Source organism: Saimiri boliviensis, chromosome 14 (genome assembly GCF_048565385.1).
Source record: "Saimiri boliviensis isolate mSaiBol1 chromosome 14, mSaiBol1.pri, whole genome shotgun sequence".
Lineage (NCBI taxonomy): Eukaryota > Metazoa > Chordata > Mammalia > Primates > Cebidae > Saimiri > Saimiri boliviensis.
In genome coordinates, this window is record NC_133462.1 from 39,857,693 (window position 1) to 39,881,333 (window position 23,641).

The 23,641-nt window shown below is 49.2% G+C and overlaps 1 protein-coding gene across 1 annotated transcript in view; it reads left to right on the top strand.

Annotated features, from left to right (window-relative positions):
* Positions 1-23,641, top strand: part of C3 (complement C3) — a 37,584-nt gene that overhangs the window by 13,437 nt on the left and 506 nt on the right. Inside the window, exons 18-39 of the mRNA XM_039465922.2 lie at positions 768-876; positions 1,134-1,219; positions 6,475-6,617; positions 6,713-6,925; positions 8,027-8,093; positions 8,221-8,307; positions 10,033-10,236; positions 11,355-11,430; positions 11,760-11,919; positions 14,680-14,778; positions 15,262-15,418; positions 15,852-16,015; positions 16,910-17,068; positions 17,221-17,280; positions 17,413-17,503; positions 17,624-17,675; positions 19,481-19,568; positions 19,684-19,773; positions 21,785-21,890; positions 22,560-22,649; positions 22,853-22,936; positions 23,531-23,614. Of these exons, the coding sequence (XP_039321856.1) occupies positions 768-876; positions 1,134-1,219; positions 6,475-6,617; positions 6,713-6,925; positions 8,027-8,093; positions 8,221-8,307; positions 10,033-10,236; positions 11,355-11,430; positions 11,760-11,919; positions 14,680-14,778; positions 15,262-15,418; positions 15,852-16,015; positions 16,910-17,068; positions 17,221-17,280; positions 17,413-17,503; positions 17,624-17,675; positions 19,481-19,568; positions 19,684-19,773; positions 21,785-21,890; positions 22,560-22,649; positions 22,853-22,936; positions 23,531-23,614 (2,469 nt within the window). The remainder of the gene's footprint in view (positions 1-767; positions 877-1,133; positions 1,220-6,474; positions 6,618-6,712; positions 6,926-8,026; positions 8,094-8,220; positions 8,308-10,032; positions 10,237-11,354; positions 11,431-11,759; positions 11,920-14,679; positions 14,779-15,261; positions 15,419-15,851; positions 16,016-16,909; positions 17,069-17,220; positions 17,281-17,412; positions 17,504-17,623; positions 17,676-19,480; positions 19,569-19,683; positions 19,774-21,784; positions 21,891-22,559; positions 22,650-22,852; positions 22,937-23,530; positions 23,615-23,641) is intronic.

Sequence of the window (23,641 nt, forward strand, 5' to 3'; positions counted from 1 at the left end):
TATTTAGGTATCTCTTTAGGAATTCCACCCACTTTGGGCTGGGCACAGTGGCTCATGCCTGTGATCCCAGCACTTTGGGAGGCTGAGGCAGCAGGATTGCTTGAGATTGGGAATTCAAGACCAACCTGGGCAATGTAATGAGACAAAAAACTTATTTATTTATTTATTTATTTATTTATTTTTTTGAGACACTGTCTTGCTCTGTCACCAGGCTGGAGTGCAACCTCGGCTCGCTGCAACCTCTGCCTCCAGGGTTCAAGTGATTCTTTTGCCTGAGCTCCTGAGTAGCTGGGATTTTTGTTTTGTTTTTTTGAGACGAAGTCTTGCTCTGTCACCCAGGCTGGAGTGCAGTGGGACAATCTCAGCTCGCTGCAACCTCTGCCTCCCGGGTTCAAGCAATTCTCCTGCCTCAGCCTCCCAAGTAACTGGGATTACAGGCATGTGCCACCGCACCCGGCTAATTTTTGTATTTTCAGTAGAGTGGGGTTTCACCATGTTGGCCAGGCTGGCGTCGAACTCCCAGCCTCAGTTGATCTGCCTGCCTTGGCCTCCCAAAGTGCTGGGATTACAGGTGTGAGCCACCTCGCCTGGCCAGATTTTTGTATTTTTAGTAGAGATTGAGTTGCACCATGTTGGCCAGGCTGGTCTCAAACTCCTGACCTCAGGTGATCTGCCCACCTCGGCCTCCCGAAGTGCTGGGATTTCAGGCATGAGCCACGGTCTGGCTGGCCTGGTCTGTTCTAAATGCAGATCCAAACCCCCTGCAGGTGACCTGGATGAGGACATCATCCCGGAAGAGCACATCGTTTCCCGAAGTGAGTTCCCAGAGAGCTGGCTGTGGAAGATTGAGGACTTGAAAGAGCCACCGAAAAATGGGTAAGGCCGGGGTAGCCGCCACGCCGCCCACCCCAGGACCAGACCATTTAATCTGCATGCACCTGCCATCTCTTGTCTTCTCTGGAATCACGGTGCAACCCCTCAGCCCGAACTAGAAAAGTCAGGAGTTGGGTCACTCATGTGGAGGCACCCCCAGACCCTTCCAGCCTGTCTCTCAGGGTCTCTCTGCACCAGCTTGCCCCTCTACTACCATGCTAGATGTCACCTCCTGATGCCCCAAACTCTTCTCCATCCAGAATCTCAACGAAGCTCATGAATATATTTTTGAAAGACTCCATCACCACTTGGGAGATCCTGGCTGTGAGCTTGTCGGACAAGAAAGGTGAGACAGGATGGTGGCTAGTCCCAGGGAGGCAGGGACCCCAGGGTGTCTGAGCGTCATCTCATTTTGTTCAAACTCAACCAACCCTCTGTTTCTTGGCCCTTGACTCTCTGCCCTGGTTCCCACAGAGGTGTGGTTACCAGGAACTGCGGGAATCCTCGGTTCTTGTCTAACTCGGAAGACAGAATTCAGCCAAGAGACACAGAGCTGGGTTAAGTAGCAGAGTTGATGGAAGGAAGGAACAGCTCGGGCTGGTTCCGCTGGAAAAATTGTAGTAGCAGTGCTTATTTAAAGAGACAGGGCCGGGTTCAGTGGCTCACGCCTGTAATCCTATCACTTTGGGAGGCCAAGGTGGGTGGATCACTTCAGGTCAGGAGTTCAAGACCAGCCTGGCCAACATGGTGAAACCCCATCTCTGCTAAAAATACAAAACAATTAGCCGGGTGTGGTAGCAGGCGCATGTAATCCCAGCTACTGAGGAGGCTGAGGCAGGAGAATCGCTTGAACCCGGGAGGTGGAGGTTGCAGTGAGCCGACATCGTGCCACTGCACCCCAGCCTGGGTGAAAAGAGCGAAATCTGGTCTCTAAATAAATAAATAGCAAGAGTATGCTCTGAAAGATGACACACAGACCTGGCTGCCCAAGAGAATGAGCCAGCAGCAGATACTGCGGGTGGGCTGTTTTTAATGAGACTCTTAACCTGATTTTTCATGAAGGGGCATGAGAGGGTGTCACTTGCAAGCATGTTTCGGGAGGCCTCTTTGGGCGCACATGCTCTGTGACTGTACGTGCTAGCATGCACGTGGCGTGTTTCGTTATCATCTAAAATCTCCACCCAGGAGTGTGTTTTTTACTATTATAATGAGCAAAAGACGACTCTAGGGTGAGTTTTTGGAGCAGTGCACATGCTCGTCATTGGGTAAAATCCCTGGCAGGGTTATCTCTGGCTTAACACCTGATGAGTCGCCTTCAGGGCTGGAGGACGCCAACCACAGGGCCACGTGTAGCCAATGTAGCTGTCATCCTTTTCGCTGACAGTGGGCAGCGCTATCAGTGGGCAGCGTGTCCAGGACGTCTTTTCCCAGGGAGCTCCCCTGGGGTGGGGGGAGCTCTCTAAAATTGGTGCTTTTTCTTTCTTTCTTCTTTCTTTCCTTTTTTCTCTTTCTTTTCTTTTTCTTTCTTTCTTCTTCCTTTCTCTTTCTTTCCCTCCCTCCCTCCCTTTCTTTCCTTCTCTTTTTTCTTTCACTTTCATTCTTTCTTTCTTTCCCTCCCTCCCTTTCTTTCTCTTCTTTTTCTTTCTTTCTCTTCTTTTTCTTTTTCTTTTTGTTTCTCTCTCTCTTTCCCTCCCTTCCTTTCTTTCTTCTTTCTTTCTTTCCCTCTTTCTCCCTTCCTTCCTTTTCTTTTAAGACAGTCTCTCTCTGTCACCCAGGCTGGAGTACAATGGCACAATCTCAGCTCACTGCAACTTCCGCCTCCTGGGTTCAAGTGATGCTCCTGCCTCAACCTCCCCAGTAGCTGGAATTACAGTCACCCACCACCACACCCAGCTAATTTTTGTATTTTTAGTAGAGATGAGGTTTCACCATGTTGGCCAGGCTGGTCTTGAACTCCTGACCTCAAGTGATCTGCCTGCCTCGGCCTCCCAAAGTGTTGGGATTACAGGCGTGAGCCACAGCGGTGATTTTTCTTTAAATGTGCTTTATTTTTTCAGAGTTTTTTCAGGTCATGGAATAATTAAGGGGCGAGTACAGAGGGTTCCCACATACCCCTAGTCCCCACACATTGATAGCCTCCCCCTCTGCCAGTACCCCCGGTTGAGCAATGCCTTGGTTGCAATCAACAAACCTCCGGGGACACATCCCTTTCACCCTAAGTTCCAAGTTTCACACGAGAGTGTTGTACATTCCGTGGGTTTGGACCAATGGATAAGGACAGGAATCCACCCGCCATGTCGAAGTTTGAGACCAGCCTGACCAACATGGAGAAACCCTGTCTCTAGTAAAAATACAAAAGTTAGCTGGACGTGGTGGCAGGTGCCTGTAATCTCAGCTACTTGGTAGGCTGAGGCAGGAGGACTACTTGAACCTGGGAGGCGGAGGTTGCACTGAGCTGAAATCGCACCACTGCAGTCCAGCCTGGGTGACAGAGCAAGACTCTGTCTCAGGAAACAAACAGAAACAACAAAAAAAGAAAATATGTAAGAGGAAGCAGGAGGAGGAAACGCGTGGTTGACACTCTTTGTGGTTCCACACTCTTTGTGGAAGCTTTCTCTCTTTGCCTTTTTCTCTTTCTCTACCTAAATAAATCACTTTTCTGCCAAAAAGAAAATCCACAACATTAAGTGTAAATATTCTATTTATGCCCAAACTATAATTTATAATAAATTTAATTATAATTTATACATATTTATTATGTTTTTAATAATTATAATGTAATATATATTATATATAACATAATATATATTATTTATAATAAATTTGATACAATATAATTTAATAAACTATAATAAATCATGTATTACAATGTAATTTTGTTATAATGTATAATTATATTTTAGTACTATCATTTATTAACATATTAATATATAATGTATATTTTATTAGATATATAATATAAATGATATTTATTATGGATTACATATTTATAATTATACCACATTATAACTTATTACAAAACATTCTATTTAATCCAAATATACCCAAAATAGTATCATTTAAACATTTAGTAAAATGTTGCAAAGCCACATCACCCTAATAATAATGTGACTATACTCTTTTCATATTTGATAATAATCTACGAGCATATCAAAATTACTGATGATATATTTTATTTGCACTAAGTCTTCTAAATCTCGCATGTATTTTACAATTCAGTACATCTCATTTAGGATACTAGATTTTTTTTTTCTTTTTTTTTTTTTTGAGACAGGGTCTCACTCTGTCACCAAGGCTGGAGTGTAGTGGCGTAAATAGGATACTAGGTTTTCTTTTTTTAGTAGAGATGGGGTTTCGCCATGGTGGCCAGGCTGGTCTCAAACTCCTGGCCTCAAGCAATCTGCCTTCCTCAGCCTCTCAAAGTGCTCGTATTACAGGAGTGAGCCACCATGCCCAGCCCAGGATGCTGGGTTTTCATTGGAAATAGTTTGATCTGTATTTTAGATTTCATTACATATACAGCTGAAAAGGTAGATTCTCAAGCCGGGTACAGTGGCTCATGCCTGTCATCCCAGCACTTTGAGAGGCTGAGGCGGGCAAATCATTTGAGGTCAGGAGTTCCAGACTAGCCTAGGCAAAATGACAAAGCCCTATCTCAAAAAAAAAAAGGAAGGAAGGAAAGAGAGAGAAAAAGAAAGAGAAAGAAAGGGTAGAATCTCATACTCAAGTTGTTGCAAACATACTTAAACCTTTTCCACTCAATCAAGCATCATTTTTAAAAAACTAAGATTTAATTCACTTACCATACATCGCCCTTTTAAAATATGCAATTCAGACCGGGTGCAGTGGCTCACGCCTGTAATCTCAAAACTTTGGAATGCAGAGGCGGGCAGATCACCTTAGGCCAGGAGTTTGAGACCAGCCTGGCCAACATGGTGAAACCCCGTGTCTACTAAAAATACAAAAAATTAGCTGGGCATGCTGGTACATGCCTGCAATCCCAGCTACTCAGGAAGCTGAGGCAGGAGAATGCCTTGAACCCAGGATACAGAGGTTACTAGTGAGCTGAGATCAAGCCACTGCACTCTAGCCTGGGTGACAGAGCAAGACTCCATCTCAAAATAAATAAATAAATAAAATCATAATAAAAGGTACAATTCAGTGGTGTTTCATGTATTTACAATGAGCATCGGTCGTTTGTTTTGTTTTGTTGGGTTTGGTTTTAGAGACAGGATCTCACTCTGTTGCCCGGGCTGGAGTGCAGTGGTGCGATCATAGCTCACGGCAGCCTTGACTGCTCAAGCAATCTTCCCACCTCAGCTTCCCAAGGTGCTGTGATTAGTGGAGTGAGCCACTTGGCCTAGCTAGACGATCAGGTTTAAAGTTTAAGTCTGAATGACCAGGCGAGGTGGCTCACACCTGTAATCCCAGCACTTTGGGAGGCCGAAGTGGGAGGATCACAAGGTCAGGAGATCAAGACCAACCTGGCCAACATGGTGAAACCCCATCTCTACTAAAAATGCAAAAATTACCCGGGTATGGTGGTGGACACCTGTAATCCCAGCTATTCGGGAGGCTAAGGCAGAAGAATCGCTTGAACCCGGGAGGCAAAGGTTGCAGTGAGCCAAGACTGTGCCATTGCACTCCAGCCTGGGTGACAGAGTGAGACTCCATCTCAAAAAAGAAAAAAGAGTTTAAGTCTGAATTAAATTAAATACATTTAAATACAAGTAGAACAAATAAAAATACAGATCCAGCTTCTCACTCGAGCTAACCCCATTTCGAGTGCTCGGCACTCACTCACAGTTTGGGGCTACCATTTCAGAGATGCAGATATATTTTGGAGATGTCCCTTCCTCCCTACACATAGATACCTGGGTCAAACTACAAACAGAATGGAAATCATTAAATGACGGTAACCCCCAGCCATCCCTGTCATCTGTCACTTACCACCATTGACAGCATTTAGTTCATGGGCTTCCGCAAAGATAGTCTGAGTTAGGGAGAGCTCCCGAAGTGAGTAATAAGAGCTGAGACCCGGGAGACAGAGCTTGTCCACTCTGTTCACCCCCCGACCTTGACCCTCCATGTGGGAAGTAGCAAAGTTCCTTTTTAAAATTTCCTCTCTTCTTAAAAAAAAAAAGTGTGCTAGTAGCTCTTTGTTAAGTCCTATCCTATGCAGCTGTTAGACATGCTTACAGGCACGTAGTACATTCTGTGTCCTTGTACTTTAACCAAGATATCTGTGCTGGACGTGCTCACAGGCATGTCTCAGCTCTCCATTGCTTTACCTGTTGAGAAAAGGTTTAAGTTGTTAGCCAGTCGGGTTTTAGTTCAGATTGTGAGGTCTGGCTCCAACCAATGGAGATCAGACACAGCAGTAAGGACGACCCCAAATGCGTAAGGGCTAAATTTGTGTGTGTTCCTTTATTCGTTGTACTCTCGTTGGAAAATGGCTAGGGAGAGTACCCTTCCTGCAGCCCAGGAAGTAAAAATTGCGTGGCACAAAGATCCTTTGTCTCAGTGCTGAGTTTTCTTTGTGGCGCCGAGCCTCTATTTCCATCTGTTTCCAACACTCCATGTTCTGTCTCTGCCCGGCAGGGATCTGTGTGGCAGACCCCTTCGAGGTGACGGTAATGCAGGACTTCTTCATCGACCTGCGGCTACCCTACTCTGTCGTTCGAAACGAGCAGGTGGAAATCCGAGCCGTTCTCTACAATTACCGGGAGAAGGAAGATCTCAAGGTGGGTCCCAGGGTGGCAGATGCTTCATGGAGGCTGCATGCTGGTAGGTAGCCTGTTGCACACACGCTTGCCCTCATACTTTCTCTCCCTGGCAGGTGAGGGTGGAGCTGCTCCACAACCCAGCCTTCTGCAGCCTGGCCACTGCCAAGAGGCGTCACCAGCAGACTGTCACCGTCCCCCACAAATCCTCGATATCCATTCCCTATGTCATTGTGCCCCTAAAGACTGGCCTGCAGGAAGTGGAAGTCAAGGCTGCTGTCTACCATTTTTTCATCAGTGACGGTGTCAAGAAGTCCCTGAAGGTCGTGGTGAGTGCTCTGGGCACCCACAAATGCTTGTCCTTCAGAGAGGGCTCCTGGTCTTCATACTATTGACTCAGGTTGGAGATCCAGGCTCTGAGACACTGAGAATCATAGTGTCTGGCTTAGGAAATTTGGAAGTCCCAGAATTTCAGAAGCGGAGCCAGGATTGGGGTAAAGTGAGGGAGATAACCCCAGACACAGAATTTTAGGGGGTGCCAAGAAGCTCATCAACCATCGCCAATCAATAATATGGTTTTTTTTAAAATTTTTTTGTTTTGTTTTGTTTTTTGAGATGGAATCTCACTCTGTCTCCCAGGCTGGAGTGCAATGGCACGATGTCCTCTCACTGCAACCTCTGCCTCCTGGATTCAAGCGATTCTCCTGCCTCAGCCTCCTGAGTAGCTGGGATTGTAGGCGCCCACGACCACACCCAAACTTTTTTGTATTTAGTAGAGATGGGTTTTCACCATGGTGGTCAGGCTGGTCTCAAACTCCTGATCTCAGGTGATCCATCCGCCTCAGCCTCCCAAAGTGCTGGCGTTACAGGCATGAGCCACTGTGCCCGACCCCAGTAATATTTTTATATTCAATTTTAAAATTTTATTTTAGTTATTTATATTTTTGAGACAGAGTCTCACTCTGTCACCCAGGCTGGAGCGCAGTGGCATGATCTCAGCTCACTGCAACCTCCCCCTCCAGGGTTCAATCGATTTTCATGCCTCAGCCTTCGGAGTAGCTGGAATATTACTGGCATTCACCACCACGCCCAGCTAATTTTTGTATTTTATTGTATTGAGACCCTGTCTCAAAAACAAATAATTCAAAAGCTTATATTATTTCATTATTAATTTATAGTTTTCTGATAAATTCACAACACAATAGGCAGGTGTTTGTATTGGCTTCTTATAAGGAGGGAAGCTGAGGCACAGAGAAGTTAAGTAACTGCCTCCTAATCACACAGCTGGGGGAGGGGCCGGGTTCAGAAGCTTTGACACCTATGCTAGGGTAATTCTAAGGACAGTGCCCTGCTGACCATCTGTGTGTCTGTTGTGTCTGTCTGTCCTTTTATCTATCGAATGACTCCCCCCTACCTCCAACACCGAGTAGCCAGAAGGAATCAGGATGAACAAAACTGTGGCTGTTCGCACGCTGGATCCAGAACGCCTGGGCAATGGTGAGTCGGCCGCAGGAGTAGGGGCTGCCAGGCTGGCGGGGTGCGGCGGGAAACGACCTGACCTGGGTTTGGTGAGGTAGGGTACGGTGGGAGGGAGCTAGCGCCATTGGTGTGTCTCACCCCACAGGAGGAGTACAGAAAGAGGATGTCCCACCTGCAGATCTCAGCGACCAAGTCCCGGACACAGAGTCTGAGACCAGAATTCTCCTGCAAGGTGAGATGCCCTTGGCCCCAACCCCATGGGGTCCAGGAAGGCATGGAGGGAGCCGAATTCCATCTCATTCTGGAGGTGCTTAACCCGCACCTTTCTCTTCCCCTTCAGCTAGGACAGCTCCTCTGTGATCCGATTTCTCTCTTTAAAATTTTTTTTATTATTATTATTTTATACGGAGCCCTGTCACCCAGGCTGGAGTGCGATGGCGTGATCTCAGCTCACTGTGACCTCTGCCTCCTGGGTTCAAGCGAGTCTCCTGCCTCAGCCTCCCTAGTAGCTGGGATTACAGGCACACACCAGCCCCCCAGCTAATTGTTTGTGTTTTTAGTAGAGATGGGGTTTCACCATGTTGACCAGGCTGGTCTCTAAGTCCTGACCTCAAGTGATCTGCCCGCCTTGGCCTCCCAGAGTGCTGAGATGCTGAGATTACAGGTGTGAGCCACTGTGCCCGGATTAAAAAATTTTTTTCAACCATACAGACATTCTTTGCTATGATCAGTTTTATAGAAGCCTCCAGATAGTATTTAATTCAGCAAAGAGCTTTTGCTGACACATTAGTTTGTTTAATTTTTTCTAGAACTTCTATGCTTCTTAGATGGGAATTCAGCTTAAATGAGAAGCAATAGCCTGTAATCCCAGCACTTTGGGAGGCCAAGGAAGGCAGACCACCTAAGGTCAGGAGTTTGAGGCCAGCCTGGCCAACATGGTGATACCCCATCTCTACTAAAAGTACAATAGTTAGCTGGGCGTGATGGCACATGCCTGTAATCCCAGCTGCTCAGGAGATGAAGCAGGAGAATCACTTGAACCCAGGAGGTGGAGGTTACAGTGAGCTGAGATTACAACACTGTACTCCAATCTCCAACTTGGGTGACAGAGCAAGACTCCTTCTCAAAAAAAAAAAAAAAAAAAAAAAAAAAAACAGGCAATATAGTACAAGACCAGAAATTCTGGAGCTAATTTCTTGCCCCAGTAGGGTAGACTGGAGAAAGATATAAGGCTCTGGGACAAGCCTTGTTTTTTTCATCTTTGATAGTGGAAGAATAATAGTATCTACCTCCAAGTGTTGGTGTGACTTTTTTTTTTTTTTTTTGAGACAGAGTCTTGCTCTGTCACCCAGGCTGGGGTACGGTGGTTTGCAACTCACTGCAACTTCTGCCTCCTGGGTTCAAGCAATTCTCATGTCTCAGCCTCTTGAGTAGCTGGGACTACAGGCACCAGCCACCACGCCTGGCTAACTTTTGTATTTTTAGTAGAGATGCATTCCACCATATTGGTCAGGCTGATCTCGAACTCCTGACCTCAGGTGATCCACCCACCTCAGCCTCGGAAAGTGCTGGGATTACAGGTGTGAGCCACTGCACCTGGCCTGGTGTGACGATTAAATGAGATACTCTATAGTGTTCTCTTAGAACAGTCTGGGAAGTAACATTAAGCACAGTATGAGTGTTCCTGGATATCATTACTGGAATTATTTCACTGCTGGTGAAACGAGACCCAGGGAACAGGGTACCCTTATGAAGCACGTCCCCCTCCCTACAGTGCAGACCCCCAACAGCCACTCAGCCATGCAGCCACCCCTCCCAGAAGTCACATTTTCCCAGCCCTCGCCTGTCCCCAACCCCGACCCCTTGGCCCTGGCTGGATAGGAGGCTGGAACCCTTTTCACCCCACCCCAAGGTGGGTCACCCGGCTTGAATGACGTCCTCTCCTCACCGGCTGCAGGGACCCCGGTGGCCCAGTTGACAGAGGATGCCATCGACGCGGACCGGTTGAAGCACCTCATCGTGACCCCCTCGGGCTGCGGGGAACAGAACATGATTAGCATGACACCCACGGTCATCGCGGTGCATTACCTGGATCAAACGGAGCAGTGGGAGAAGTTCGGCCTGGAGAAGCGGCAGGGGGCCGTGGAGCTCATCAAGAAGGGTAGGCGCCCTGACCCTCTTGGAGACCCCAGGGTCCCCTCTCCAAGCGCTCCCCTCCCCTAAGACCACACTTTGTCTCAAGATCACCCCCTCCCGTGAGGCCCCACCTCCTCTCCTGGCCATTCCCCTTTTTCGAGGCCCCACTCTTTCCAAGGCCACGCCCTCTGATGCCCTGCCTCCTCCCTGGCTAGGCTTCTTCAGACCTCGCCTCTTTTTTTTTTTTTTTTTTTGAGACGGAGTTTCGCTCTTGTTACCCAGGCTGGAGTGCAACGGCGCGATCTCGGCTCACCGCAACCTCCGCCTCCTGGGTTCAGGCAATTCTCCTGTCTCAGCCTCCTGAGTAGCTGGGATTACAGGCACGCGCCACCATGCCCAGCTAATTTTTTGTATTTTTAGTAGAGACGGGGTTTCACCATGTTGACCAGGATGGTCTCGATCTCTCGACCTTGTGATCTACCCGCCTCGGCCTCCCAAAGTGCTGGGATTACAGGCGTGAGCCACCGCGCCCGGCGACCTCGTCTCTTTCAAGGCCACGCCCATCCCGAGGCCTACCTCTTCTCAAGGCCACGCCGCCGTTTAAGGCCGTGCCTCCTCTCAGGCCAAGCTCAGGAGACCCTGCCTTTTCTCAAGGCCACACCCACCTTCTGAGGCCCACCTTTTCTCAAGGCCATGCCCTCTGAGGCCCTGCCTCCTCCCAGGGCCGACTCATGAGACCCCGCCTCTTAGGGCAACGCCCATTTGCTGAGGCCCCTCCTCTTCTCAAGGCCACAGCCTCCTGTGAGACCCGACCTCTTCTCCCAGCCACTCTTACCTGAGGCCCCACCTTCTCGCCAGACCATGCCTCTTCTCTGAGACTCTACCCCTCTCTGAGATCTCTTCCCTCCCTGAAAGCCTCCCACCCTCAAGATCCCTCCCTTCTCCGAATCCCAATCCTCTGAGAACTCCTCCCCCTCCTCGCTCTGATCCCCCAACCTCTTTGAGTCCTTCCCTCTTTAAGCTGCCCTCCTCCCAGAATCCCTCGCGACCCTGAACCTCTGTCTCCTCTCTGCACCCCTGCCTTCCTGGTGTGCCCCCTCTGCTCAGCCCCGCTGTTTTGGGGTCACTGTCTCTTACATGCAGGGTACACACAGCAGCTGGCCTTCAAACAACCCAACTCTGCCTATGCGGCCTTCCTGGACCGGCCTCCCAGCACCTGGTGAGTCCCAACAGCCAGTTCAGCCAGCTTAGGCCATGCATACCCTCTAATCTCACACCCCAGCAGGACCCAGACCCCAGCCAGGGGTAGTCCCCTACGCCAACCTTGCTCAAACAGCCCAAGACGCTTCCGCCCGCAGAGTCCGGGCATTCGCTGGCTGAGTGGCGCGTGATCATTAAGCAGATAGCCTTAAGCACGGGCCGCGTGCAACAGCTGGGTCCTGGAACCTGGGAAAGCAAACCAGGCAAACTGGGCCACTCATTGGCTGGTTGGCATGGCAGTCTTTATATCTCAGAGCCGATTGGCTCACGCTCTGTGCCAACCCCCAGGCTGACCGCCTACGTGGTCAAGGTCTTCTCTCTGGCCGTCAACCTCATTGCCATCGACTCCCAAGTCCTCTGCGGGGCTGTTAAATGGCTGATCCTGGAGAAGCAGAAGCCTGACGGGGTCTTCCAGGAGGATGGGCCTGTGATACACCAAGAAATGATTGTAAGAGACTGGGATTTAGGGCAAAATGGAAATGAGTCTCATAGGATGAACACGAGAGAGACCCCCACTTCCATGTGCCCACTGCCCAATTCCCTTTACAGAGATTGGGGCGGGGGCGGGGGCAGAGAGAGAGAAATGAGCCAGAGGTGTCACTCCAGCATTGCAAAACCCAGACACCTGTGGAGCCCAGTGCAAAATGAAGATGCCCGGCCTCTTGTTCAGAAATTATGAAGAATTTCATTATGACCGGGCGTGGTGGCTGAGGCCTGTAATCCCAGCACTTTGGGAGGCTGAGGTGAGTGGATCACAAAGTCAGGAGTTTGAGGCCAGCCTGGCTAACATGGTGAAACCCTGTCTCTACTAAAAGTACAAAATTAGCCGGGCGTGGTGGCACAGGCCTGTAATCACAGCTGCTTGGGAGGCGAGGCAGGAGAATTGCTTGAACTCGGGAGGCAGAGGTTGCAGTGGGCCGAGATCATGCCCCTGCACTCCAGCCTGGGCAACAAAGCAAGACTGTCTCAAAAAAAGGGGGAGGAGGGGAATTTCATTAAACCAAGTGCAGGGGTCCTGCCTGGGAATCCCCTTCTCACATTCAATCCATCAATACCCACATTCTCCCATGATGTTGCAAGAATCTTTCCCTTCTCTCCCTCCTCATGACCAGCCCCTGGACCAAGCAATACTTCCCCCTCCCCTCCTTATTAGGAGACCCTGTAGAAGCCACCTCCTGGCCGTCATCCTGGTGGCCTCTCACTCTAGTTGGCTCTCAGACACTCACCACACAGCAGCTGTGGTGATTTTTTTCAAATCCAATTGGATCAGTCTTTAGAAAGTCCCGTGGCTCCCCCATGGCTCTTAAACACAAAATTCCTTCCAGCAGTGGTTCTCAAAGTTTAACCCTCAGACCAGCAGCAGCACCCATGAACTTACTAGAAATCCACGTTCTGCGGCTAGGCTCCATGGTCCATGCCTGTCATTCCAGCACTTTGGGAGGCCAAGGCAGGAGGATGGTTTGAGCCCAGGAGGTCGAGGCTGCAGTGAGTCATAATCATGCCACTGCACTTCAGGCTGGCAACAGAGTGAGACCCTATCTCAAAAACAAAACATATACTGAGACCAGGCCCCAGACTCACTGAATCTGGGGGCAGGACCCAGGAATCTGAGGGTTTTTTTGTTTTTTTGAGATAGAGTTTTGCTCTTGTGGCCCAGACTCGAGTGCAGTGGTATGATCTCAGCTCACTGCAACCTCTGCCTCCCCGGTTCATGCGATTCTCCTGCCTCAGCCTCCCTAGTAGCTGGGATTATAGGCATGCACCACCACTCCCGGCTAATTTTGTGTTTTCCTAGATGGGGTTTCTCCATGTTGGTCAGGCTGGTCTCAAACTCCTGACCTCAGGTGATCCAGCCACCTAGGCCTTCGAAAGTGCTGGGATTACAGGTGTGAGCCACTGCACTCTGTCTGAGGGGTGTGTGTGTGTGTGTGTGTGTGTGTGTGTGTATGTGTGTATGTTTTGAGATGGAGTTTTGCTCGTTACCCAGGCTGGAGTGCAATGGCGCAATCTCAGCTCACTGCAACCTCCACCTCCTGGGTTCAAGCAATTCTCCTGCCTCAGCCTCCCAAGTAGCTGGGATTACAGGCGCCCACCACCACACCCAGCTAATTTTTGTATTTTTAGTAGGGACAGGGTTTCACCATGTTGACCAGGCTGCTCAAACTCCTGACCTCAGGTGATCCACCCATCTCAGCCTCCCAAAGTACTGGGATTACAGGCGTGAGCCACCACACCCTGCCTAGGAATCTGAGTTTTTTAAAGTACCCCCATTCCCTTAAGTGATGATAATGTGTGCTTGAGATGGAGAATCACTGCTTCAGTCTGACTTTCAGGCTTCCAGACTTCCAGCTTTTCTTCTCTTTCCAGGCTCCATCCATCAATAGGAGCCTTGCTCTATTGTGCCACAGGGCCTTTGCACATGCTGTTTATGCCACCTAGTATGCTAATCCCTGCCCTCTATGAGAGTTGACTCCCTTGGGGACACTTTTCCTCACCTCCCAAACCAGGTCACACTCCCACAGTTCATTGCCACTGTTGTGTACTCTTCCCCTGCACAGAACTCGTCTACTTATAGGTATCTTGGCTGGGTGTGGTGGCTCACACCTCTAATCCCAGCACTGTGAGAAGCTGAGGCAGGTGGATCACCTGAGGTCAGGAGTTCGAGACCAGCTTAACCAACATGGGAAACCCCATCTCTATTAAATACAAAAATTAGCCAGGCATGGTGGCACATGCCCGTAATCTCAGCTACTCGGGAGGCTGAGGCAGGAGAATTGCTTGAACCCAGGAGGTGGAGGTCGCAGGGAGCCGAGATTGTGCCACTGCACTCCAGCCTGGGCAACAAGAGTGAAACTCTGTCTCAAAAACAAACAAACAAACAAAAACAAGTATCTCTTGAGGAGCTGGGTGGACCATATCCATCTTCTCTACTAGATAAGAGCTCTGTGAGGGCTAGAGCCCATGTCTGGTTTTACAACAGGTCAACCATTGTACCCATGGTGCCGGCACAGAGGCCCTCCATTGACATTTGCAGAAGGAAGAAATGATTGCATGAATTAATACTAAGAAGTTTGACCTACCTGTGGAGCAGGGTGACACGAAAAGAGCCTCAGCCCTGCCCAGTACCCCTGATTCTGCAGGGGGGATGACTGGTATGCATGGACACACCTGTGACCCCATCCTTGCTTTCTTCTGCTCCCCATTCCAGGGTGGCTTCCGGAACACCCAGGAGAAAGACATGGCCCTCACGGCCTTTGTTCTCATAGCGCTGCAGGAGGCTAAAGAAATTTGCGAGGAGCTTGTCAACGTAAGTACCCTCCCCCTTCCCACCCTACCCTACCTCACCTGACACAGAGCACAGCCACGGTGGCGCACTGAATCTGATCCATTCTAGTTTATGAGTGGCACTTTGGAGAATCTCTCCCCACACTTTGTTCAGCGACGTCACATCAACAGCATGAAATTGGCCCCAGTGGGAGCAATTTACACCACAGCAATTGTCAATCGTTATAAACCAAGGATCCCTCCACCCTCCCACTGGAGAGCTGGTTGTTAAACGTTTACCAGCACACCATGGGGTACGTGGACTTCTCCAGATACATAATAGGTATTCAGCGACAAGGCAGCTCATGCCTAAAATGTCTGGGAAATCCTCAAAAATGGACAAATCTAAGACAGATATATCCGAAGGGCAGAAGTCCCTGATGCTCAGGAAGCGTTGCTTGTATGCGCCTTACTAATGAGACGGCAATGCCCACGTGACCGGAGAATCTGATCCTCTTTCTCGCAGAGCCTGCCACAGAGCATCACTGACGCAGGAAACTTCCTTGAAGCCAACTACATGAACCTACAGAGATCCTACACTGTGGCCATCGCTGGCTATGCCCTGGCCCAGTTGGAAAAACTGAAGGGGCCTCTTCTCGAGAAATTTCTGAGCACAGCCAAAGGTGAGGGATGGCCTGGAGGGGCGAAGGCTGGAGTTTAGGGCAGGAAATCCTGAGCTGGGATGCATGGCTTTTAGCTGAGCTGGGATGGATGACCCTAAGCCAATGGATGGACAGTCCTAGCTATCAAGCTGGGACACATGACCCTGAGCTGAGTGGGGATGCATGGCTGTCAGGTTTACCAGGTGCTCGCCGTCAACCACACAAGAAGGTTTGTCACGTGATTCATTCAGCAAATGGTTGTTAAGCATCCATTTCAAAGGGAGAAGTGAGAGTGGATGAAACGAGGCAGGAGCCAACGAACTGAGAGTCTCAAACGTCAGCCAGGACACCTGGACACCAACACGTGCAGCATGCGTCTTTTTCTGAGCTTTGTCTGAGCCAACCCCAGGCTGGACAGAGCAGTGAGCATTGGGTTGGGGTATCCTCTTTGCAGATAGGAACCGCTGGGAGGAGCCTGGTCAGCAGCTCTACAACGTGGAGGCCACATCCTATGCCCTCTTGGCCCTCCTGCAGCTAAAAGACTTTGACTCTGTGCTTCCCGTCGTGCGTTGGCTCAATGAGCAGAGATACTATGGTGGTGGCTACGGCTCTACCCAGGCAAGTGGTCCCTCCACCCCAGGAACGTGCCTATCTGCCTTCTGTGGCTTCCACGGGCCTCCCAGAGAAGACGCCGAGGCCCAGAGAGGCAGTGATGGGAGGGGAGTGGAGAATCAGTTTTTCTTAGTTGCAAACCCATCTATAGGTTATAGAATACAATCTAGATATTCCAAGCTGTGTGTTGAGCCACCTTCTTGCCCCAGGTGTCTAGATCCTGTTCTTAGGGCCCAGGTTCAGCTCTAAGCCTCTCTCTCCACCTGGTGGGTTCTAGACCAGGTTCCCAGTTCTCCCAGGCTCCCAATGTCACACTGTCTCACTGGCGGGCCCCATACGATGCTCTCAGTTACCCTAGGGCATTATCCAAACCCTCTTCTAGACCATGATTTCAGTAACTTGAGGCTTCAGCATCATTGGGCTCCAGCTGACCTCTCTTTCCAGTGGTCTGTCAATTATGTTCTCAGCATTACAGTATCACTTTTGGGCTCTAGATTATATGCTCAGTGTCCTCTGGCTACAGTTTTATTCTGTTTTTCGTGAGTGGGTTCTAGACATATTCTCAGTGGCTCCAAGTCGTGGTGTAAGACTCTGTCCTCTGGATGGATCTAGACCACATCCTAAGGGTCACTAGACCTTTAATCTTATATCTAGACTTTCTGGTGGATTCTAGACATGTTCTCAGCATCTCCAAGTCCTGGTGTAAATTTCTGTCCCACGGAGGGTTCTAGAACATGTTCTCAGTGTCCGAGGACTTCCAGTGTTAATCCTGAACTCTCTAGTGGGTTCTGGGCCACAATTTGATGTCCCAGCTATGATTTGAACCTCTTTATCCCCCACTGGATTCTAGCCACTTTTCAAGGTTCCCAGCTCACCATCTTTCTCTCTCGTGGGTTCTAGGCCACCTTCATGGTGTTCCAAGCCTTGGCCCAATACCAGAAGGACGTCCCTGACCACAAGGAACTGAACCTGGATGTGTCCCTCCAACTGCCAAGCCGCAGCTCCAAGATCACTCACCGTATCCATTGGGAATCAGCCAGCCTCCTGCGATCAGAAGAGGTACAGTCACCCAGCCAAGCCCTCCTCACGCTCGCTGTCACCCTCTCCACCAGCCAGGGTTTAGTGCTAAGGAAGAGGGAGGGCAGGTGATCATCACAGGCAGCAGAAGGCTTAATTCCCAACATGCTGTCTTCTCTCTCCTCACTCTGCAGACCAAGGAAAATGAGGGTTTCACTGTCACAGCTGAAGGAAAAGGCCAAGGCACCTTGTCGGTAAGGAACAGGAAAACAGAAACCCACACTGGCCTGGCTCATGCCCCTCTGTCCCAGAGGGACCCTCTCTGCTTGTCTTCAGCAGTCCTAGTCCTGTGGGCTGACATTGTGTCTCCTCTCCCATCTTACCAGGTGGTGACAATGTACCATGCTAAGGCCAAGGGTCAACTCACCTGTAATAAATTCGACCTCAGGGTCACCATAACACCAGCGCCGGAAACAGGTAAAAGGAATCGGGGCCTTATCTGCCACCTTCCTCCTACCCCGCTTCTAATGTCTTCGCCCCTCCTGAATCAACACACAGGTATACCCTCTCCCATCTTTCTCTCTTCTGTGTTTCCAGAAAAGAGGCCTCAGGATGCCAAGAACAGTATGGTCCTTGAAATCTGTACCAGGTAAGAAGCTAGATGCCTGGGGTTCATCTTGGCCATCCCTCTATCTCTAGCAAGACTTCTTGCAAAGGATATCCATGATATTCAATACTTACCAAGTTCACTGTGTATCTGGTACTGTTCTAAGTATCCGCCACGAGGTAGAGAACACAGAGCATCCTTGATTTGCATGTCGGTGTGAGACCACAGCAATGACCATAGAAGTTGAGACTGTCCAAGTGAGCTTAGCAATCAATGGAGAAAAGTACACAATCATTCCATGACCTTTAAATGTTTCTTTTTTTCTTTTAAGAGAGATAGGGTCTTGTTCTGCCAGCCAGGCTGGTGTGCAGTGGCATAATCGTAGCTCACTGTAACCTCAAACTCCCTGGCTCAAGCGATCCTCCCACCTCAGCCACTGAAGTAGCTGGTACTACAGGAGTGTGCCGTAACACCTGGCTAATTTTTATTTTTTGTTCCTTCTAGACGTAGGGGCCACTGTGTTGCTCAGGCTGGTCTCGAACTCCTGGCCTTGGGCAATCCTCTCCCTTGGCCTCACAAAGTTTTGGGATTATAGGCGTGAGCCACCATGCCTAGCCTAAGTGTTTCTATTACAACATTTTAAATTCTCATACTGCTAGTTATAAAGATGTAGGGAAATGAAAGATATAGTAAGATGAGTATTTGACTACACTGTAATTGAAAACACTAGAACATTGAGATGCAAGGTGTTGTTTTTTTTTTTTTTTTTTCCTTTGTAAAACACTTAACGGAGAGTGCCTCAGGAAAAAAGTCATTACAAAAAATGCTTGCCTTCTTCTCTTTGTGTAATTTACAACATGGAGTAAATATCTTTTCTATGCCTTAATACGTTGTCTTGCTCCTAAGTTTGGATCAGCTTCCAATATGTTATCCTTTGAGCTTTCCGTGTCATGAAATTCCTCCAAGAGTTCCTTTAAAGTGACTTTTTATTCTATAATGCCCCTTCCTCTTAGACATCTTCATCCTTTTTGTCCCCATGACCTTCCTCATTTATGCTAATACATTTGCCTTCACTGAGTTCCTCTAGCCACTTGTCAACATCCCCATGCCCTGCTAGTCTCCTGTAACTCCATTTATGCCCTCTTTGAAGTTCACTTCTGGCATGATCACTCTTCATTTCTTTGCTGCATTTGTATCTTCGTTGGCCAGTTCCCTCTTTTGGTGATACGTTGTTGTACAATCTCATGGGAGTTTGCCACCTGGAGACAGGGAGGCAACATAACTACACACTTTGCTGTCTGTGCATAAATGGAATAGCAGAAGCTCAGTGACCAATCACTGATGGACTTCGAAAGAGTGACAGTAACTGGCCGTCAATTATGATGCTCATCTGTTATTTATGTAGTGATTTCTAGACTGAAGAGTTAGTAGCAAAGTCTATACCTCATGCAGCTACTCATGATCAATATACCAAGATGCTGAAATGTGAACCATGTCACTGGGGTACTGATTCATGCCAAGTGAGGGTTGTCTGTACTCTTGCCTTTGTTTTCTACAACTGATGCATGGAGGGGGGTCAGATAATGCAACCAATGTTATTTAGAGCTGGAATTTGAATCCATGCAGTTGGGTCCAGAGTCTGAGCTCTTAATCAATCACCTTGACCATTACACTACCATGTCTTTTATTTCCTTTGGGGAAATGTTTCCTAAAAAATGTAACGCCCCTCTGTGCTGCTATGTGGGAATTGGAAGTCTCAGTGCCTGACCAGACCTCCTTGTCCAGGAACAGACCCTTGGGGCTGACCCCACCTTGGGACCCAATATCCTTCTTTCTGCACTATCCAGGTACCTGGGAGACCAGGATGCCACTATGTCTATACTGGACATATCCATGATGACTGGCTTCGCTCCAGACACAGAAGACCTCAAGAAGGTATGAAGGGCTCAGAAGCTGGGATAAGTGGAAAGGAGCCTGGGGTCTGTCTGGAAGAGGCTGCAGGCAGAGAAGGGTCCAGGAAGGATTTTTCACAGTCTTTACCTTTCCCCAGCTGGTCAATGGCGTTGACAGATACATCTCCAAGTATGAGCTGGACAAAGCCTTCTCCGATAGGAACACCCTCATCATCTACCTGGAAAAGGTGAGGCTGCATCATCCTCCCCTGGGAGGCGTCCATGGGCACCTTGACCTCTATCTGGCTGGTCTTGTCTTTTCTCTTCAGCTTTTGTCTCTGGGTCAGGCTAGCCCTAGGCTAAAGGAGACAGGGTCTGTGCTGCTGGGTGATAGGGGAAGGAGCTCATAAAATAAGGGGGTCAACCCAGTGTCTTCTGTAAGCATCTCATCTTCTGACCATTTGGCTCCTTCAGCTTCTCATCAGCGTCTTAAACCATTGAAAAATAGCCCCTTTGGGTTTTTTTTTTAAGTGCTTTGTAGAGAGAAAGCTCTTGCCTTGTTCCCCAGCCCAATCCCGAGCTTTGTTTCTTTCTTTGCATCTATTTCTCTCTTCTGTTGTTTTCTTTTTTTTTTTTTTTTTTGAGACGGAGTTTCGCTCTTGTTACCCAGGCTGGAGTGCAATGGCGCGATCTCGGCTCACCGCAACCTCCGCCTCCTGGGTTCAGGCAATTCTCCTGCCTCAGCCTCCTGAGTAGCTGGGATGACAGGCACGCGCCACCATGCCCAGCTAATTTTTTGTATTTTTAGTAGAGACGGGGTTTCACCATGTTGACCAGGATGGTCTCGATCTCTCGACCTCGTGATCCACCCGCCTCGGCCTCCCAAAGTGCTGGGATTACAGGCTTGAGCCACCACGCCCGGCCTTCTTCTGTTGTTTTCTTTCTTTCAAGAGACAGGGTCTCGCCGTATCACCTGGGCTGGAGAGCAGTGTCTTGATACTAGCTCACTGCAAAGTCAAATTTCTGGGCTCAAGGGATCCTCCTGCCTCAGCCTCCTGAGTAGCTGGGACTACAGGTCTGCAACACTGCACCCAGCTAATTTTTTGTTTGTTTATTTTTTCATAAATATTATGCTTTTTTACCTAGCCTTTTTTTTTTTTTTTTTTTTTTTCACTGCAGCCTTGATCTCCCAGGCTACATAATCCTCTCACCTCTGCCTCCTGAGTAGCTGGAGTTACAGGTGCATGCAACCATGCCCAGTGAATTAAAAAAAAGAAAAGTTTGTAGCTATGGGGACCCACTATAATGCCCAGGCTGGTTTTAAACTCCCAAGCTCAAGTGATCCTCCCACCTCAGCCTCCCGAACTACTGAGATTACAGGCATGAGCCCCTGGTGCCTGTCCCCAGCTAAATTTTTGTTCTTGTTTCTTCATAAATATTCTGTGTAAGTATCCAGCTGATTGTTTTATTTTTTGTAGAGATGGGGGTCTTGATATGTTGCTCAAGTTGGTCTCAAACTACTGGCCTCAAGCACTCTTCCTGCCTCAGCCTCCTGAAGGGCTGGGATTCTAGGCACGAGCCACCACACCTGCCCTCTCTTCTGTTATTTTCTCTCTATATGGTATTCTCTTACTCTTTTATCTCTACCAAGATTGGGCCTTTCTCCTCTCTCTTCTCTATTTCTTCTCATTCTCCTATACCCATATCCTCCCTGCTAACTCCTGATACCCACAGGGCCCCTCAATCCCATTTTAGTCAGTTTAAGTAACACTAGCTACTAAAACAAAACCCCTAAGAATATGGGATCTTAATACAACAGACTTGTATTTCTCACTCATGTAAAGTCCAGTTGGCATGGGAGGTAAGGAGGGGTCCCTCTGCTCCATGTTGTCACTCAGGGATCCAAGCACCTTCCATCCTGGGGCTCTGCAATCCTTAGGATCTTTTGTAGTTCTCTGTAGGATTTGTTCACTATAGATGAAAAGAAGATTGTACAGGGGTTGTTTTTATGGGCATAGATAGCAATTCATTGGCCAGAGTTCAGCCACCTGACCACACCTAATTGGAAGAGGAGCTGAGAAATATAGTCTAGCTGTGAGCCTAGGAAGAAAAGTAAATGGATTTGGTGAATTGCTCATTTTTCTTCACCACTTCCTCCTCGACTCATTCAATTTCTCCATCACTGCCCCAGCTCGCAGGACCTAATGCTGGACTCCCTCCCACATCACCCCACTGACCAAGCTCCTCCTTCCCCGTCAGGTCTCACACTCCGAGGAAGACTGTCTGTCTTTCAAAGTTCACCAGTATTTTAACATAGAGCTTATCCAGCCTGGTGCAGTCAAGGTTTACGCCTATTACAACCTGGGTGAGCAGCCAACCTAGGGCCTGGGGTCTAATGGTTCCAGGGGCTGGAGGGTTCCAGGGGCTGGAGATTCCCAGGTATATATGAGTTGTGGGGATCTGAGAAGGAAGCTCTAAGGAGTCCAGGAATTTGAGGATTAGTAGTCTGAAGGTCCCACAAGTTTGAAGGTCCCAAGGATCTATGAGTTGAGGTTCTGAGGTTCTGAGGGGATCTGAGAATGAAGTTCTAAGGAGTCCAGGGATTGCAGGATTTGTTATCTGAAGGTCCCAGGGGTCTGAGGGTCACAAGGATCTATGAGTTGGTTCTAGGGATCTGGGAGTTGGGGGTCTGATGGATCCAGGAGTCTCAGGGACCTGGGTATATGTGAGTTGGGGGAGGCATTCTGAAAATAAGGGTCTAAAGATTCTAGGGATATGACAGTTGGAGATCTGAGTGTCCCAGGAATGTATGAATTTGGGGTCTGAGGGTCCAAGGCGTCTGTGAGCTGGGTCTGAGAATCCCAAAGATCAGAAAGTAGAGGGGGTCGGTCTGGGGGTCCGAGGGAGCTGAGGGGTTGAAGACCTGGCGTCTCCAGGTCTGTAGACTGAGAACTGGGGATCTGGACCTCCCAGGCGTGGTCTTGGGAGGGAGGCCCTTATCCCCTGATCTCCTCCGCATCACGTCCGCCTGCAGAGGAAAGCTGTACACGGTTCTACCACCCGGAAAAGGAGGATGGAAAGCTGAACAAGCTCTGTCGGGATGAACTGTGCCGCTGTGCTGAGGGTGAGTTCCCTGGAGCCAGGAACAGGCGGGCCTGAGCAAGCCACACTTCCCCAGGCCGTCCATCCCGTGGCCAGGGACCCCCCCAGGGGCCATATCCAGGGGAGATGCCAAGAGGGGTGGGCTCCCAGAGCTGGCCACACCCAGGGGCAGTAGGCCCAGATGAGGAGTGGGACTTAGACTCTGTCTCCGCCCCCACCCTACAGAGAATTGCTTCATGCAAAACTCAGGAGATAAGATCACCCAGGAGGAACGGCTGGACAAGGCCTGCGAGCCAGGAGTGGACTATGGTGAGTGGGGTGGGGGCGGGCCACTCGTGTGGCTGTGTGTGTCTACCTGTATGGTGGCTGGTAGGTATGGTTGTCATGGTGTGGCTTCAGGCTGTGGCTGTGGGTGACTGTGGTGTGTGTGTGTGCATGTGTTGTGAGGGGCCGTGACTGTGTGGGGAACAGTGACTAGGAGTATGTGTACGTGAGAAAAGGTGAGTGTGGTTGTGTGCAGTGTGGCTGTGAGGTTGTAGTTGTGTATGGCCACGGTTATGTGAAGTTCCGTATATGACCACAGTGGTTGTGGCTTTGTGTGCTGTGATTGTGGCTGGTTATGCTCGTGGCCATGAGGCTGTAGTGTTGTGTGCATATGAGTAGCTGTCATTGCCTCGTATACATGGTACATTACTACACTTTATAGGTGGCTGGGCCTGTGTGCATGCACGTGACCCTCTATGCTTGTGTGTGTAATGAGGGGTATGCCATAATGTGACTGCCTGTGATTCTCCAACTTTCTGCTTGGGGGAGAGAGCCACATGCCCCAGTGCACTTGCAAAACAGGGTGCCCCTCACGGTCAACCTAGCCCACGACCCACACTGTCCACCTGTCCCCCACAGTGTACAAGACCCGACTGGTCAAGATCCAGCTGTCCAATGACTTTGACGAGTACATCATGGCCATTGAGCAGATCATCAAGTCAGGTCAGCCTCAGCACGCTGCCTGGGGAT